The 15,647-nt window shown below is 47.3% G+C and overlaps 1 protein-coding gene across 4 annotated transcripts in view; it reads right to left on the reverse strand.

Annotated features, from left to right (window-relative positions):
• Hip1 (huntingtin interacting protein 1) overlaps positions 1 to 15,647 on the reverse strand; it is a 127,352-nt gene that overhangs the window by 56,416 nt on the left and 55,289 nt on the right. Inside the window, exon 1 of one of the 4 annotated variants that reach the window (XM_027416183.2) lies at positions 1,101 to 1,184. The exons of the other annotated variants lie outside the window; for them this stretch is intronic. Coding sequence (XP_027271984.1) covers positions 1,101 to 1,130 — 30 coding nt within the window. The 5' untranslated portion in view covers positions 1,131 to 1,184. Of the gene's footprint in view, positions 1 to 1,100; positions 1,185 to 15,647 lie in introns of those variants that run through there. 4 annotated transcript variants of the gene reach the window in all.

A 15,647-nucleotide genomic window follows, 5' to 3' on the forward strand; every position in this document is an offset into this window, starting at 1 on the left:
CCTGTAATTCCAGCTACTGGAGGAAGCTGAAGCAGGAGGCTCCTACTCTCTAGGTACACCTGGGCTACAGAGTGAGTTCAAGGCCACTCCAGGCAATACTAACATTCTATCTCAAAAGAAGGGGGTGGAGGTAGCTCGGGGTCACATAGAGCCCTCACAGGATGTCTTGATACTTCTGCCCCCTTGATGCTTCTGGGGCAGATGTTCCCATTAGGTCCAGTTTGCCCTGATGGCACCCTCATGCCCCACCCTACATTGTACATACTTGTACACCTTTGTGTATTGCAAAGACTACATTTTGGGGCTGGTGAGATGGCTCAGCAGGAGATGGTGCTTGTTGCTAAACCTGGCAACCTGGGTTCAATCCCCAGAACCCACACAGTAGACTCCTGTGAACGCCACATGCACACCCTGGCATGCACGAGCCTCTGCCTCTCGTAAATAAAATAAATGTCACTTTAAAAGACCTAAAGGCTGCATTTTTACCATTTTCTGTATTTGTCAAGCTACAGACCAACAATTACAATAACCCTGATGTCTCAGCTGGTACAGTGCCTGCCATGAAAGTATGAACCCCAAGTTCAACCCCCAGCACCCACAAAATGCAGGTGGTGCAGTGGTGCACATCTTGTAACTCCACTACACCCTTTGGGAAGTGTGACACGGAGGCAGATATCACCAGATCTCTAAAGGTCACTGGTCGGATGAGCTCCAGGCTCAGGCAAAGACCCTGTCTGGAAAAAAAACAAGACAGAGCAACCACGAAAGGCACTTGAAGTTGACCTCTGTCTCCACATGCATGCACCATTACAAACACGTCTATACATCACACATACAATTTATGAACATACGACAAACACACATATCCAGAGTATAGGCTCTGGCTTCTCCTTCTATATGGCCCCACACCTAAGGCAGGGCAGGGTGGAGTCCCCAGGGCTCGATGCTGCCTGCTTCTACACACCACGCAGTTGCTGCCCAGACACTGAGAGAAATCATTTGGTCTGGACGGATCTGGTTCTGCAGGCGGGTGCCAATGCAAGCTGAGGGAGCGGGTACTCCCAGGGCAGAGGGTGGAAGTTGAGGGCTCTGTGTCTCACCTCTGGAGGGGGGTCTTGGTTCGAGAACATCCCTTGAGAACACCCTGTTCTCTTTATTCCGCTGGAGTCACACGGGACCTAAGGCCAGCAGTGGCTCTCCTGAAAGAACAGTATTGTACAACACTTCCTGGCCCAGCTGGCCCTAGTGTCCCCAGCTGGTCACCGAGAGCCAATTATCAGCAGGCTCGCAGGAAGGGAGGCTTTCTCTCAAATTCTCTTCCTCCCTCTCTAGTCCTCTCTATTTACAGGCTTGCTCTGGGCACACCAGCCTGGATGTGGCCAATGGGAAGCTTTTGAGTCTTGCTACTGAGGGGGCAGTGGAGCCTGGGCTGGCTTGTAGGGTTGACAGGATACTGTCCAGTCACGCATACAACTCTGGGCTGCAGCCTGGCTTTTGTAACCCAAAGGCCAGGCTAGCTTGTAAATGTTAGCAGGGGTAGGCAGAAAAGATGTGCCCTGGGTTGGGATGCAGCCCTAAGGCAAGGGGCCAGAGGAGGACCAACTGCTGAGGCCAGAAAGAACACCCAAGAAAAGGGCAGGGAAGAGGGAAAACAGAAAGCAAAATACAAGAAATGCAAAAAGCAGGAGCTGGCACTGTAGCTCAGTGGTAGAGCACCTGCCTAGAATTCCCCAGTGAGGGGCTGGGGTGTGGCTCAGTGGTAGAGCACTTGCCAAGAATTCCCCAGTGAGGGGCTGGGGTGTGGCTCAGTGGTTGGAGCACCTGCCTAGAATTCCCCAGGAAGGGGCTGGGGGAAATAGCCCAGAAATAGAATACTCACCTATAATAACTTGGTAGAGGGCCTGGAGGCTGGCTCAGAGGTACAGTGCCTATTTTGCATACAGGAGACCCTCAGTTCAATCGTTATATCACACAAAAATAAAAAGAGGGGCTGGAGAGATGGCTCAATGGTCAAGAGCCTGGCTGCTCTTCCGGAGGACCCAGGTTTGATTCCCAGCACCTACATGGTGACTCACAACTACCCAAAACTCCAGTTCCAGGGAATGCAGTACTCTCTTCTGGTCTCTGCAGGCATCAGGCACACACATGGTGCTCTCAGACTTACAAGCAGGCAAAACATCCATACATATAAAAGAAAAAGAGAGGAAACTCATTTGTGCTTCTTTTAATTTTTTTTCCTTTCCCCTTCTTCTATTTCCATTTTTCTTTTCCTTTTCCCCTTCCTGCTCTTCCACTTCCCATGCTCAGCAAAACCAACAGAGATGCGAAACAGCCCCCTTCCACCAGGCGGCTAGTCTGTTGGAACGCTGCTCCCCAGCTGATGAGGCTCTACTGAGAAGTTGCAGAGGGAGATGAGGTCTTCCTGGAGGAAGTAGGTCACTGGGTAGACAGCGAGAGGAGTCATGACCACAAGTTCCTGTCACTGCAAACTCAGCCACGTTTTCACCATCAAGGTGGACTGTGTCTTCTCAAACCATGAACCAAAACAAACCAATTCCACCCTTAGGTTACATGTCAGGATTTGGTGATGGTGACAGACAAGTAAGGCACAGCCCCAGATAAAGATTTCCACACTGCTGGCTGTATGTATGCCTTGCCAGAGCTTCTGGGGACAACGTTCCTGATGGACAGGGCTGGGCTGTGTCTGCCCTCAAACTACTACGTTGCCCAACTGCTCTCTTCCCTCTTCGTGCCCCCTGCCACACCCCATTTCCACAGCTGGTAGGTGCTTTGCTTCTCTCCACACTGGTAAGTGGGTAAAAGGGTTGGGACGGGTGGCGCGGGAAGCTCTCGGACCCAGCTGCATTGCTCATGGAGCTGATTCATCAGTGACCGGTCTGTCCCATGACTGAGGCAGGAAGCACTTGCTGCAAGCCCAGCAATGCCAAGGCCCACTGCTTCCCCCTCCCAAACATCCGCTGCCTTCCTAACTGTTATTCTAACTCCACAACAGGCACCCTCATCTCACACCCGTATTACTGTAGAACCCGTACTCTATCTCTGCCCACACAGTCAGCTCTCAATAAAGTAGCAAGAATAAAGTTCCTAAGGCCCGGGTTGTGGCTCAGCTGTAGAACACCTGCCTTGAATCCTCCAGTTAGGGGTTGGGGGTGTGGCCTAACCATAGAGCACCTGCCTAAAGGGACCAGGTGTGTGGTATGGGACAGGCTCTGGGTTCCAACCTGAACACAACAAAAAAAGGAGAGTTCCAACTTTTCCTGCTAGCAGATGTTTAGACATTTTTGGCCCAGTCAGAGCCAAAAGGACAAAGTCTGTTAGACAACCAAGAACAAGAACCTGATGAAGAGCATAACTGACCTACCCCAATGTGATGCAAACAGAGGCTGCCACTCTTTCTGGAGTCAGAACAAAATCCCATCAGTAAGTAGCCAGGCAATATGGCTGCCTATTTAAGGTATTGGCAGGACAGATGACATGCTGGAAGGGGACATTCCAGAGCTCTAAACTCCAGCCCCTCCTGCCCATCACGGTCTATGGTCACACCCACACCAGTCATACTCTAGGTCACAAAGCAGACACTCCTGGGGTCTCGACATTTTTTAAAGTATGAGATGGAACATCTGTTATGACTGAAACATCTGTCATAGGCTCCCATTTTGAATGCTTGTTCCCTGGCTATTTGGGGAGACTATTTTGGGGTCTGGCTGAAGGAAGCAGGCCTTAGAGGCAAGCCTTTGAGGTTGTAGCCAGGTCTGTGGTTACAGCCTGACTCTGCTACCCTGTCAGCCATGATGGATGGACTGAAACCATGACTGAAAACATACTCTTTCTCCCATAAGCTGTTTTTGTATAGTATTTTAACCACAGTAAGGGCAAAAAAACTAATACGGTATGTTACCCGTGATTGGCTGTGACTTGGGTTGCTAGTCCCAAACCTGGCTATAGTGTACACCCCTGGAAATTAACTCTGCTGCCCTCCGCAGCAGGTACTCATCTGGTCTCAGAAAATCAAACCTTTTACTTTTGTCTTCTCGCCTTGACACAGGTTCTTGCTATGTAGCCCAGGCTAGCCTGGAACCTGCTATGTAGCCAAGAATGAGCTTGAACTCTTGATCCTCCAAATGTCTCCACCTCCCGAGTACTGGGATCATAAACATGTGCCGTCATGCTTGGTTTAATGCAATCTTCAGATCAAGCCCAGAGCTATGCATGCTGGGCAAGCGCTCTACCAATGGAACCATACCCCCAGCCCCATGGTCTGGGACTCTTGATTTTCCTGCCTCAGACCTCTAGACTAGCTGGGATTACAGGCAGGTATCACCATGCTGGATCTGCAGAAGAACATTCCATGCAAGAGGAAAGAACTCAGCAAAAGAATGACAGGGAGCAAGAGGAAAGAGTCCAGGCAAAGAGAAAGAAATATAGACAGTGGCCACATGTAGAACAGGGCTTCCCGAGACTATGTAACTTTTCATGGAAAATAGGCATTGACACTGAGCACAAATTAAGAGAATAACTATTCACTTCACAAAAGAGACTGGGACCACATGCCTTTAAATAGCAGTCTGTTAGTACATTTAAAATCAGGTTGTGTTTACAGAAGTGTGATTTACACAAAACCACATCAGTTACATAAAGTTCAGGGAAAGAGCTCCTCTCCCATGCAGCCTCTATCTATAGAGCCAGCCCAGCAGACAGTCACCTGCCTTCCCGAAGCTACCCCAATCTTTTTTGTTGTTGTTTTTGTTTTTCGAGACAGGATTTCTCTGTGGCTTTGGAGGCTATCCTGGAACTAGCTCTTGTAGACCAAGCTGGTCTCGAACTCACAGAGATCTGCCTGCCTCTGCCTCCCGAGTGCTGGGACTAAAGGCACCCTCCACCACCGCCCGGCTGAAGCTACCCCAATCTTAAATCTTAATTAAGTCCTCAGGGGCCACTCCAAGTCTCTGGTCTCCTTCAACTTTGAAGAAACAGCTCCAGATTCTTTACCCATTTAACACACACATTTTGTTTTGTTTTGTTTTGTTTTGTTTTTTTGAGACAGGGTTTCTTTGTGTAGCCCTGGGTGTCCTGGAACTAACTCTGTAGACCAGGCTGGCCACAAACTCAAGAGATCCTCCTGCCTCTGCCTCTCGAGTTCTGGGATTAAAGGCAAAGGTATGCTCCTATGGTGATACACTGAGACTATATTATAGGGACAAGCAGGGACCTCAGACCAAAATGATGGTAGCTTTGATGAGGTTATGGCAACAAGGGAAGTGACAAGCCTGTGCTGGGGCTCATAGTTTATTTCTTCACCTATTGTTTTCTTTTCAGTGCTAGAGGCTGAAACCAGGTATTGTGCAAATGCTACTGGAATTATTTTTTACATGTGTAAGTGGTGTAGTGCTCATGCATATGTGTGTGCCCTGTGTGTGTGTGTGTGTGTTGTGTGTGAGAGAGAGTGAGAGAGAGAGAGAGAGAGAGAGAGAGAGAGAGAGAGAGAGAGAGAGAGAAAGCATGTGAGTGAGGAGACCAGAGACTGATATAAAATACCTCCCTCAAACACTCTCCCTCCACCTTGTATTTTGAAGCAGGGTCTTTCATATGAACCCAGAACTTGCTGCTACGGTTCATCTGGCAGGCTGGTTTACTCCAGGAATCCTGTCTCTGACTTCATCAGGCTGGGTCTACAGGATTTTACCTAGGCCTGGGAAGACCAAACTGATTCTCATGCTTGCTCAGCAAGCCTTTTATCTGCTGAGCTGCCTCTCTGTTCTAGAATTTGTTTTGTTTTGTTTTGGTTTGGTTTTTCGAGCCAGGGTTTCTCTGTGTAGCTTTGGAGCCTATCCTGGCACTTGCTCTGGAGACCAGGCTGGCCTCGAACTCACAGAGAGATCTGCCTGCCTCTGCCTCCCGAGTGCTGGGATTAAAGGCATGTGCCACCAACGCCCAGCTAGAATTTGTATTTAAGATAGAACTGACATAGGATTTGCTGACAGGCTATTTCATGGATGCTGGGTGAGAGAGAGGGGGGAGTCAAAGACGACACCATGTGTGGTAGTTTGAATAAAATTGCCCCCCCATAATCTCAGGGAGGGGCACTATTAAGAGGTGTGGCCTTGTCGGAGTGGGTATGGCCTTATTGGAGGAAGTGTATCGCTGTGGGGGCTGGCTTTGGGGGTTCCGATGCTCAGGATACTGCCCAGTGTCTCAATGTCCTGTTGCCTGCAAGATGTAGGATTCTCAGCTACTCCTCCAGCACCACATCTGCCCACATGCCTCCAGCTCCCCATCATGATGATAATGGACTGAACCTCTGAAACTGTGAGCCAGACACCCCAACTAAATGTCTTCTTTATAAGAGTTGCTGTGGTCATGGTGTCTCTTCATAGCAATAAAAACTCTAAGACACCATGAAAATGTTTTCCAGAGGAAATAGAGGGACTAAATTTACTACTAACAAGATAGAGGGGTAGGTATGGTGACCTAGGTTTGTAATTCCAGCACTCAAGGGTCTGTGGCAAGAGAATCTCAAATTAAATGCCAATGTGAGCCATGCAGATACTGGAGTCAGATTGAGCAACTCATTCTCATTCTCAAAAATAAATAAACAAGGTAGAAAGAATGATGGGAAAAGTTTGCATGAGGACACAGGAGCTTGTTTTCAGGAATGTTAAATAAAAGCAACCTATCAGATATCCTCACACAATATAAATGAGCAAACTAGGCAAGCATTCTACCAACTGACCTACATTCCTAGCCCAGGGTTTCTTTGTTACAAATGGAGAAATGAGCAAGTGGGATGTGCCACCTAGGGAATTTAGAAGAGTTCCAAAGGGGCTGGGGATATCGCTCAGTGAGGTTACCTGACTGGTGCCCTGGCTGGGTTATTTTGTCAACTTGACACAAGTTAGAGTCATCTGAGATGAAAGAGCCACAGTTGAGAAAATGTCTCGGTAAGCCTGGCCTATAGACAAGCCTGTGAGACATTCTCTTCATGAGCGATCATGTGGGAGACCCAATACATTGTGAGTGGTGCCACCCCTGAAATGGGTGGTCCTGAGGTCCTGAAGAAAGCAGGCTGATCAAGCGAGTAAGCAGTGTTCCTCCATGAATTCTGCTTCAGTTCCTGCCTTGGCCTGACTCCCCTCAGTGATTGGAGTGTGACCCGAGAGTTGTAAGAAGAAATATTTTCCCCCCAAGTTGCTTTTGGTCATGCTGGGGTTTTTTTGTTGTTGTTGTTGTTGTTGTTGTTTTGTTGTTTTAATCATAGCAAGACAAACCCTATCTAAGATAGAATTTGGTACCAGGAGTTGGGTTTTGCTATGACAGACCTGATTGTGTTTTGGAAGGGTTGGAGAAGGACTTTGGAACTGTCGGCTAGAAAAGTCATTGAGTGTTCAGAGTTTAATGAGCTTTGGTGGGAACTTAGAAGATAATACTGAGAACAATGCAAATGATAGAGGCCTGGCTCGTGGCGTTTCAGAGGGACCTTTGGGAGTCCCTTAATGACTCAACTGGGACTGTCCAATATTTTGGATGAAGAATCTGAGGTTCTGGTCTGTTAGGGCTGAGAAATTGGCTGTGATGAACAAGAAAGCATTAAAGTGAAACCTTTGCTTTGCTTGAATAATTGATACTGATTAGCCAGGTTTGAAGAATCAGCTGTGATTAAGATGAGACCAGCATCACTGAGGTGAAATCTCCTGGGAGCATTTTCTCAAGGTTAGCACACAGTAGCTGTGGTCTGGGAGGCCAAGGCTGCATCGCATGCTGGCAGCCAAACTTGGTAATGTGTAAACATCTCTCAGGTAGTACTGGTTTTGAAAGCATGAAGGAGTCATGAAGAGCAGCTGAAGTTTGACAGCACAAGGAGTCAAAAGAGATCAATGGTGAAAGTGTAGCCCCAGCTGAAGTAGAAGCTCCAGGATTGAAGGGGTCATGGCGAGAAGCTGAGGCACAGTGAGATAGCATCAGAGTCCCTTCCTGAAGAGAGATCAGGGGAGGTTATTTGTGAAAGTGCAGCCCAGCTGCTGAAGAGACCCCAGCATTATGGAGATGCCAGTACCATGGGATGACCACCAAGGATATCAGCAGGTGTGGAGTGGAGCTGGCCTGAGCCTGCCAGAGCCAAAGAGGCAGAGATACCCCGGCCCCACGGAGCCCAGAAGACCACGAATGAGTCCCAAAAGCCTGATACTGAGCTTACACTGTTGGACTTGGGTTTTGCTTTGCTTTAATTGTAACTGTGCCCTGGAACTTTCTTTCTGAAATAAGAAGCATGTGACTTTTTTTTTTTTTAATTTTTAGAGGAGCCCACAATTGTGAGACTTTGAAATTTTAGAACTTTGAAAAAGACTTTGGATATTTTAAAGTATTTGAATTTTTAAAGACTATGGAACTGTTAATGTTATTTATGCTTTATACTGTGATGCTATTATTCATGTGTGAGATCTTGGGGATAAAAAGGAAAGGTCATAGTTGAATAGTGACATGTTTGTGTGTCAAGTTGACAAAGGGTCAGTTGCCCCCCTCCCCTTGTCAACTTTATACAAGCTAAAGTTATCTGAGAAGAGGGAGCTACAATTGAGAAATATATCCATAAGACTAATTTGTAGGCAACCCTGTGGGACATTTTCTTAGTGATAATATGAGTAATTCTGGGTGTATAAGAAAGCAGGCTGAGCAAGACATGGGGAGCAACCAGGAAGCAGCACCCCTCCGTAGCTTCTGCTTTAGTTTCTGCCTTGAATTTTTGTCCTGACTTCCCTCAGTGATGGAGTTTGTCTAGAAAGTTGTAAGATGAAGTAAACCCTTTCCTCCCCAAGTTGCTAATGGTCATTGCATTTTATTACAGCAATAGAAACTATACAAAGACACCTAGAATCCTCGAGTGAGAGACTGAGGGCACCATTGCTACCAACAGGAAAAAGAGTTGGATGTGGCACACATAATTAATTCCAGCACTGACTGGAGAGAAAGAGGCAGAGGAAGGTGCCCTGTGAGTTCCAGGCCAGCCAGGTCTATGTGGTGAGACTCTGTTGGCCGGTTTGGTAGGTTCCAAGTTAGATTTATAAAAGTGGTCCACATCAACACAGAGACAAAGTTTAATAATGCATTAGTTCTCCAAAGACTAGACATACATGAAAAGTCTGGGGACAAACTGAGGTCACTCAAGGAGATATAGAAGCAAATGAGGAAAAGGAAGAGAAACGGCTCTCAGGGAAGGGGAAACCTGGAGGGTCTTTCACACAGAGGATCAGTGTGTAAGATGTGGCTGCCAAGTCAGAGGGGCTCAGAGCTGAAAACTGACAGAATGACGAGGGCTGTTTGGGTCCCTTGGAAGGTCCCTCTCAGTCCATGAAAGACAGGGAGGGAGGAAACTCCAGGCAGCTAGCTAGGTCTTAGCACTATTTCTACTGCTTTCTGGGGTGAGGCAGCAAGGGACCCATCTGCAAAGAGGCAGGTCAAGGCTGATTTGTTTCAAATGGAGAGATGATAATGTGTTTGCACATTTAGGGGTCACCAGGTCTACTGGGCAGGCACAGGTGACCCAGACAGTAAGGGCTGTGCAAACTTTCGAGGGATGGTATCTTCAAGGGTAAAGAGGAATCGAAGCTGAACTTGGGGGGGGGGGCGGTCAGGAAGCACCAGGTGCTAGTGGCTGCAAGAGGATCCTGTACAGGTGCCAGTGGATGAAGGAAGTGGCATCAGCCTGAGCCCTCTCCTCTCTAGCCCAGTTTCTCCCCACATGTGTTTTTCCTCCAGCCAATCTGTCTCTCTCTCCTTCATTCTCTGTTCAGCTTTGAAAATGCTCAGACCTGGATAGACCAATACTGGAACAATACTTTGGCATTCTTCTTCCTCTCTGAGGACAGAGCTAAGAAGAGAGACAGAGTTGACTGCTGCTTGCTTTTGGGGAGACAGGCAGGGACAATTCCACAGCAGGGGGCTGGCCTGTGGTGAGCTGACTTGCCTAGCATGTGTGAGGTCCTGGGTTTGGGGACCAGCATACAGGCAGCAGAAATATAAGCCTCACTGATATTAGATCAGAAACTAAAACTATAACTGAGTGCATTGGCATGCATGTCTGTCACCCCAGCCCTTGGGAAGTGGAGGCAGGGGGATCAGACGTTCAAGGTCACTGTCCGACATACAGTGAGTGCAAGGCATATCTCAAGAGAGGGTGGGATGGGTTTAGGGGTAATAGAAAAAAGGGCTAAGCTGGCACAGCATGAGGACCCAAGTTGGATCCTTAGAACCCATTAAAAAAGTGGGGTGCAATGGGATGTGGCACACATTTGTAATTCTAGCACTGAGGAAATGAGGAGGCGAATCATGGGACTCCCTGGCCAGCTGGTGTAGCCTAATTGGAGTGCTCAAATCCAATGAAAGAAACAGAGTAAGCCAGGTGGTGGTAGCGCACACCTTTGATCCCAGCACTCGGGAGGCAGAGGCAGAGGCAGGAGGATCTCTGTGAGTTCGAGGCCAGACAGTGCTTCTGAGGAATGTCCCCTGAGGCTGTCCCTCTGGCTTCCACACACATGTGCCACTGAATCCACACTCATACATGCTTGTGCACCCAGAAAGAAAAAAATGTGAACCAGTAGTAAAGGGCATGGCCACCCTCAGCAGACCATGGGATGTCACACCAACAAGGCAAGGGAAGGGTGGGTCCCCCTGTTCTGACCACAGAGTTAGTGTAAGCTGGGGCAAGAATTTTCTTGAGGGCACGTTGCTAAATTTGGAGATACATTGCATCATCAGCTTCAGGGTTGAGGTTTGACTTCCTCAGAAAGTGAAGCCACCAAGAACTCCCACTTCTTTGTCTTCAGGACCAAGGGGAACACTTCCTTGGGGGAGGTGAGAGGAAGAACCAGGAGAAGTACAGGAGTGAGTGAGGCGGGCAGCAGCTCTCCAAAGTGTCCCTGGGCAGGGCGACCTCCCCGGCCCTGCCCTGCCCTAGACCTCCAGGCCTGTGGGTCTGCTGCTTATCAGCTCACGGCGCCAACACCGCCAGACCAGGTCTCACATAGCTCAGGCTGGCCTCAGACTCACCATACACCTTCAAAGTGCTAGATACAAGTGTGTACCACCATGCCCACCCAGTTCATGCTGTGCTGGGGATTGAACCCATGGCTTCATGCATGCTGGCCAAGCAAGCATTCTTACCAGCTGAGCTACATGCCCAACTCAGAACTATCTTACTAAAGCACAGTTCTAGCAAGATGGCTCAATAGGGAAAGAGGCTTGCCACCAAGTCTTCATGTGAGTTTGATCCCTGGAACCTACATTATGGAAGGAGAGAACTGACTTCCCCAAGCTGTCCTCAGACCTCTGGGCACACCTACACAGATGTGCACAAAATAAAGGCATAATTTAAAAGATGTGAAGCACTGCTCCAACAGTCACACAGGCTACGGCTTAGATAAGAGTCCCTCACAGGCCCTTGTATTGAAGGTTTGGTTCCCAGCCTGTGACAATATTTCGTTTTCAATACTGGAATTTGAACCAATGGCCTTATATATACTAGCACTGTGCCACTAAGCTGTATATCCAGACCTCCTTAACTTTTTTGCAAATCGTTATTTATTTTTGAGATGGCGTCTCATTTAGCCCAGGCTAGTCTTGAGCTCACCATGTGGTAGGAATTAGAGTCAAGACCTTCCAGAAAGTAATGAAGTCATGTGAGCTCTGCCCTCATGCATGGAATAAAAGCCCTTATGAAAGAAGCTTCGAGAAGTCAGACTGTGGTGGCACGTGCCTTTAGTCTCAGCACTTGAGAGGCAGAGGCAAGTGGATCTCTGATAGTTTGAGGCCAGCCTGGTCTACAAAGCTACACAGAGAAACTCTGTCTCAAAAAAAACAAAACAAAACAAAACAAAACAAAAAACAAAAACAAAAAAAGGAAAGAGGCTTAGAGGACAGCCTGGTCCTTCTATCCTTTTAGGCACCTTGTCATCTCTTTCTTTTCCAGGGTTTGAGAATGCCACGAGGAAGTACCATACACAGAACCGGCCCTTACTGGATGCCCTGTTTTTGCTGCCTCTGTGATATTGGACTTAACTAGCCTCCAGAACTGTCAAAGATAAACTTCTATGATTTATAAACCAACCCATCTTAAGTGTTTTTTATTTTATTTTATTTTATTTTTTTGTCATAGTGGCAGGAATGGATTAAGACAAAATCTAGCCAGGCGTTGGTGGCGCACGCCTTTAATCCCAGCACTCAGGAGGCAGAGGCAGGCAGATCTGTGAGTTTGAGGCCAGCCTGGTCTCCAGAGCGAGTGCCAGGACAGCCTCCAAAGCTACACAGAGAAACCCTGTCTCAAACAAACAAACAAACAAAAAAACAAAACAAAACAAAAGACTAACTACAAAATCTAGTGTCTAAGGTTACAGGACAAAGCATAGGAGACTACTCCTATGCCTTTGCTACCCAGGTCAAGTGAGATAAATAAAAATAATTCTTCCTTTATTTTGCATGTGCGTATATGCCAAAAGTACACCTATGGAGGCCAGAGGACAACTAGGGAAGTCAATTGTCTCTTTCCACCATGAGGGTTCCCAGAATGAAACTTACGTGGTCAGACTCGGTTGCCCACTGAGCCAACCTCCTAGCCCAATAAAAAGAATCATGTTTTTTTTTTTTTTTTCTTTTTGAGACAGGATATCACTACCACACCTGTCTCCCACCCCCTTTAAAGGATGTATTTATTTTACTTCCTATGTATATGGGTGTGCTTTTGTGTATGTATGTGAGGCCAGAGAAGGCAATTGAATCCCCTGTAACTGTAATTATAGATGGTTGGGAGCTGCCATGTGGGTGCTGGAAATCGAACCTGGGTCCTCTGCACGAGCAGCCAGTGCTCTTAACTGTTGAACCATCATCTCTCCAGCTCCCCAATGAAAACAATTCTGAAAAGCTGAAACATGCACTGGGAAGATGGTTCGGTGGGTAAGAATGCTTGCCGTGCAAACATGAGGACCTGAGTTCTGTTCTGTTCTCCATCACCTAAATAACAAAAGAGGAAGGCCGGAGCAGTGTGTGCTCATCTGTGACTCCAGTGCAGGGATGATGATGGGAAGAGGGGACAGAACACAGAGACAGGAGGATTGTTGGGGCTTCTTGGCTGGAACAGAGCTCCAGATTCTGTGAGAGACCCATCCTAAGGTAACACACCAGAAAGCAAAAGAGCAGTAGAAGACATCTGAGGTCTCTCTTTGCTCCATAGTGGAATACACAGCCACAGAAACACACATACACATGCATAGTACACAAATGCACACACACCATAATGGCCTGAATGCACAGGTACAAAGACACACACACACACACACACACACACACACACACACACACACACACACACACGAACACACACATGTACACACACATGCACACACACACATGTACATACACACACATGCACACACACCATAATGGCCTGAATGCACAGGTACAAAGATACACACCCACACATGAACACACACACACATATGAACACACACCACCTACATACACACACATGCATGCACACACACCATTATGGCCCCGAGTCCTTAAAATATAAAGAAATGAATTTTAGCTGTGCATGATGGCATAGACCTGTAATTCCAGCACTAAGTAGGCGGAGGCAGGAGGATCTCCAGTTTGATGCCAGCCTGGGCTATATAGTGAAGCCCTGTCTTAAGAAGCAGTAGATGGATACATTGTCTTGGTATACACAAAAAGATCTCACAGCAACAGTGGTCATCGGCACATCAGTTCAGTTGGATACACTACAGCCCTCACTGACTTTACCAAGTACCTGCTTTGTGCCAGGCAGTGATCTAAATGACTTTACAGACTCTGGTGAGTACACTCAGCCCTGGAAGGTTCTAGAAACACAACAGGGGTGGGGGCTCCAGCACTTGAGAAATACAGGTATGAGCTCTAGAGTTCACAGTCATCCTTGGCTAGACAGTGAGTTTGAGGCAAGCCTGAGCTACCCAACAGATCCTTTCAAGAATAATCAATCAAACAAAAAAGGGCCAGCAGGGTGGCTCAGCAGGTAAAACTGTTTGCTGTGTAGCCTGATGACTTGAGTTCAGTCCCTAGAACCCACGAAAAAGGTGGAAGGGGCAAGATAGCCCACTCCACAGTTGCCCTCTGACCTCTACATGCACACCACAGCACGAGCACCCTCCACAAAAACATCTCACCCACACAATAATAACAAATAAAGGGTTTTTTGTTGTTGTTGTTGGTGGTGGTGGTTGTTTTTTGTTTTGTTTTTAAGGTGTGTGCCAGCTATGGTAATGCATGCCTTTAATCCCAGCATTTAGGAGGCAAGGTAGGCAAATCTCTGTGAGTGAGACCAGCCTGGTCTATATAGCAAGTTCCAGGCCAGCCACAGTGACAGTGATACTCTGTCTAAAAAAGAGAGATGGGAAGGGGGAGAAGTACAGGTACAAGGAGAGAGGGAGGGAGGGAAAGAGATTAGGTGTGTGTGTGTGTGTGTGTGTGTGTGTGTGTGTGTGTGTGTGTGTGTGTGTGTGTGTGTATGCTCATGTACACGCTGGATACAAGACCTGATTCTGCCCTTCACGTGGGATCCTCAGCTTCACTTTCTTGAACACTAGATTTCTGTCTACAAAACAGAGCTACCTGTTTCTGCCCTGCCTCCCTGGCAGGTATGAAATGCTTCATGCACTGTTGGGTACTGTGTAAACACAAACTGTTCTACACATCCACACTCTCTCCAGGACAGATGCTGTTAGATGCTCCCCAAACGCCAGAAGCTTGCTCTATGTGTGGTCAAAGCAGGTGCTACCATCCATCCCTGAATGGCATCTATACTTCACCCCCAATTCAGCATTCAATGGCTCCCCCTTGGGCAGACATCTGATGTCATTAAATATTCACCAGTGGCATCAGCTGGTGAATCCACTATCCCTACTCATTTGTACCCTCATTCAGAAATGGCGAGAGCTGGGAAAATTGACTCCAGAGCTGTCAACTGAAACACAGGCCAATCAAGGAACTAAGAAGGGGTTACAGGAAGAATCTGTCTCCTTAGGGTCCAAGGAGGCTTTGGGTATCATATTGTCACAATAACTACCATGTAAAAATGCTTTCTACTACAGGTGTAGCTTGGAATGGTGGCACATGCCCTCAATCCCAGCACTTGGGAGACCACAGAAGGAGGACTGGGAGTTCCAAGTCAGTTTCAATTATAAGGTGATAATTTAAAAAAAGAAAGAAAAAAAGATTGAGGATATAGCTCAACAGTAGAGCACTTAATACCTCAGTGAGGTGCTAGGGACATGACTCACTGGTAGAACACAAGCCTAGAATCCCCCAGTAAGGGAGTGAAGTTGTCACTCTTGCCTAGAATGTCCTAGCTAGTGCTACTCAGTGGTAGTGCTCTTTCCTAGAATTCCCCAGTGAGAGGCTTGGAACATGGCTCCACACTACATTTGTTTAGCATTTGCAAGATTTTAGGTTCTATCCCCAGCATTTCAAAAAGTAAATCAACAGACCGATTTCCAATGATAGCCAGCTGTTTATTATATTTTTGTTAGTTTTTCTTATTTGTTTTCTTTTGTTTGAGACAGGGTCTTGCTATGTAGCTCTGGCTGGCCTAGTACTCACTATATAGA

This window comes from Cricetulus griseus, chromosome 4 (assembly GCF_003668045.3).
Source record: "Cricetulus griseus strain 17A/GY chromosome 4, alternate assembly CriGri-PICRH-1.0, whole genome shotgun sequence".
NCBI lineage: Eukaryota > Metazoa > Chordata > Mammalia > Rodentia > Cricetidae > Cricetulus > Cricetulus griseus.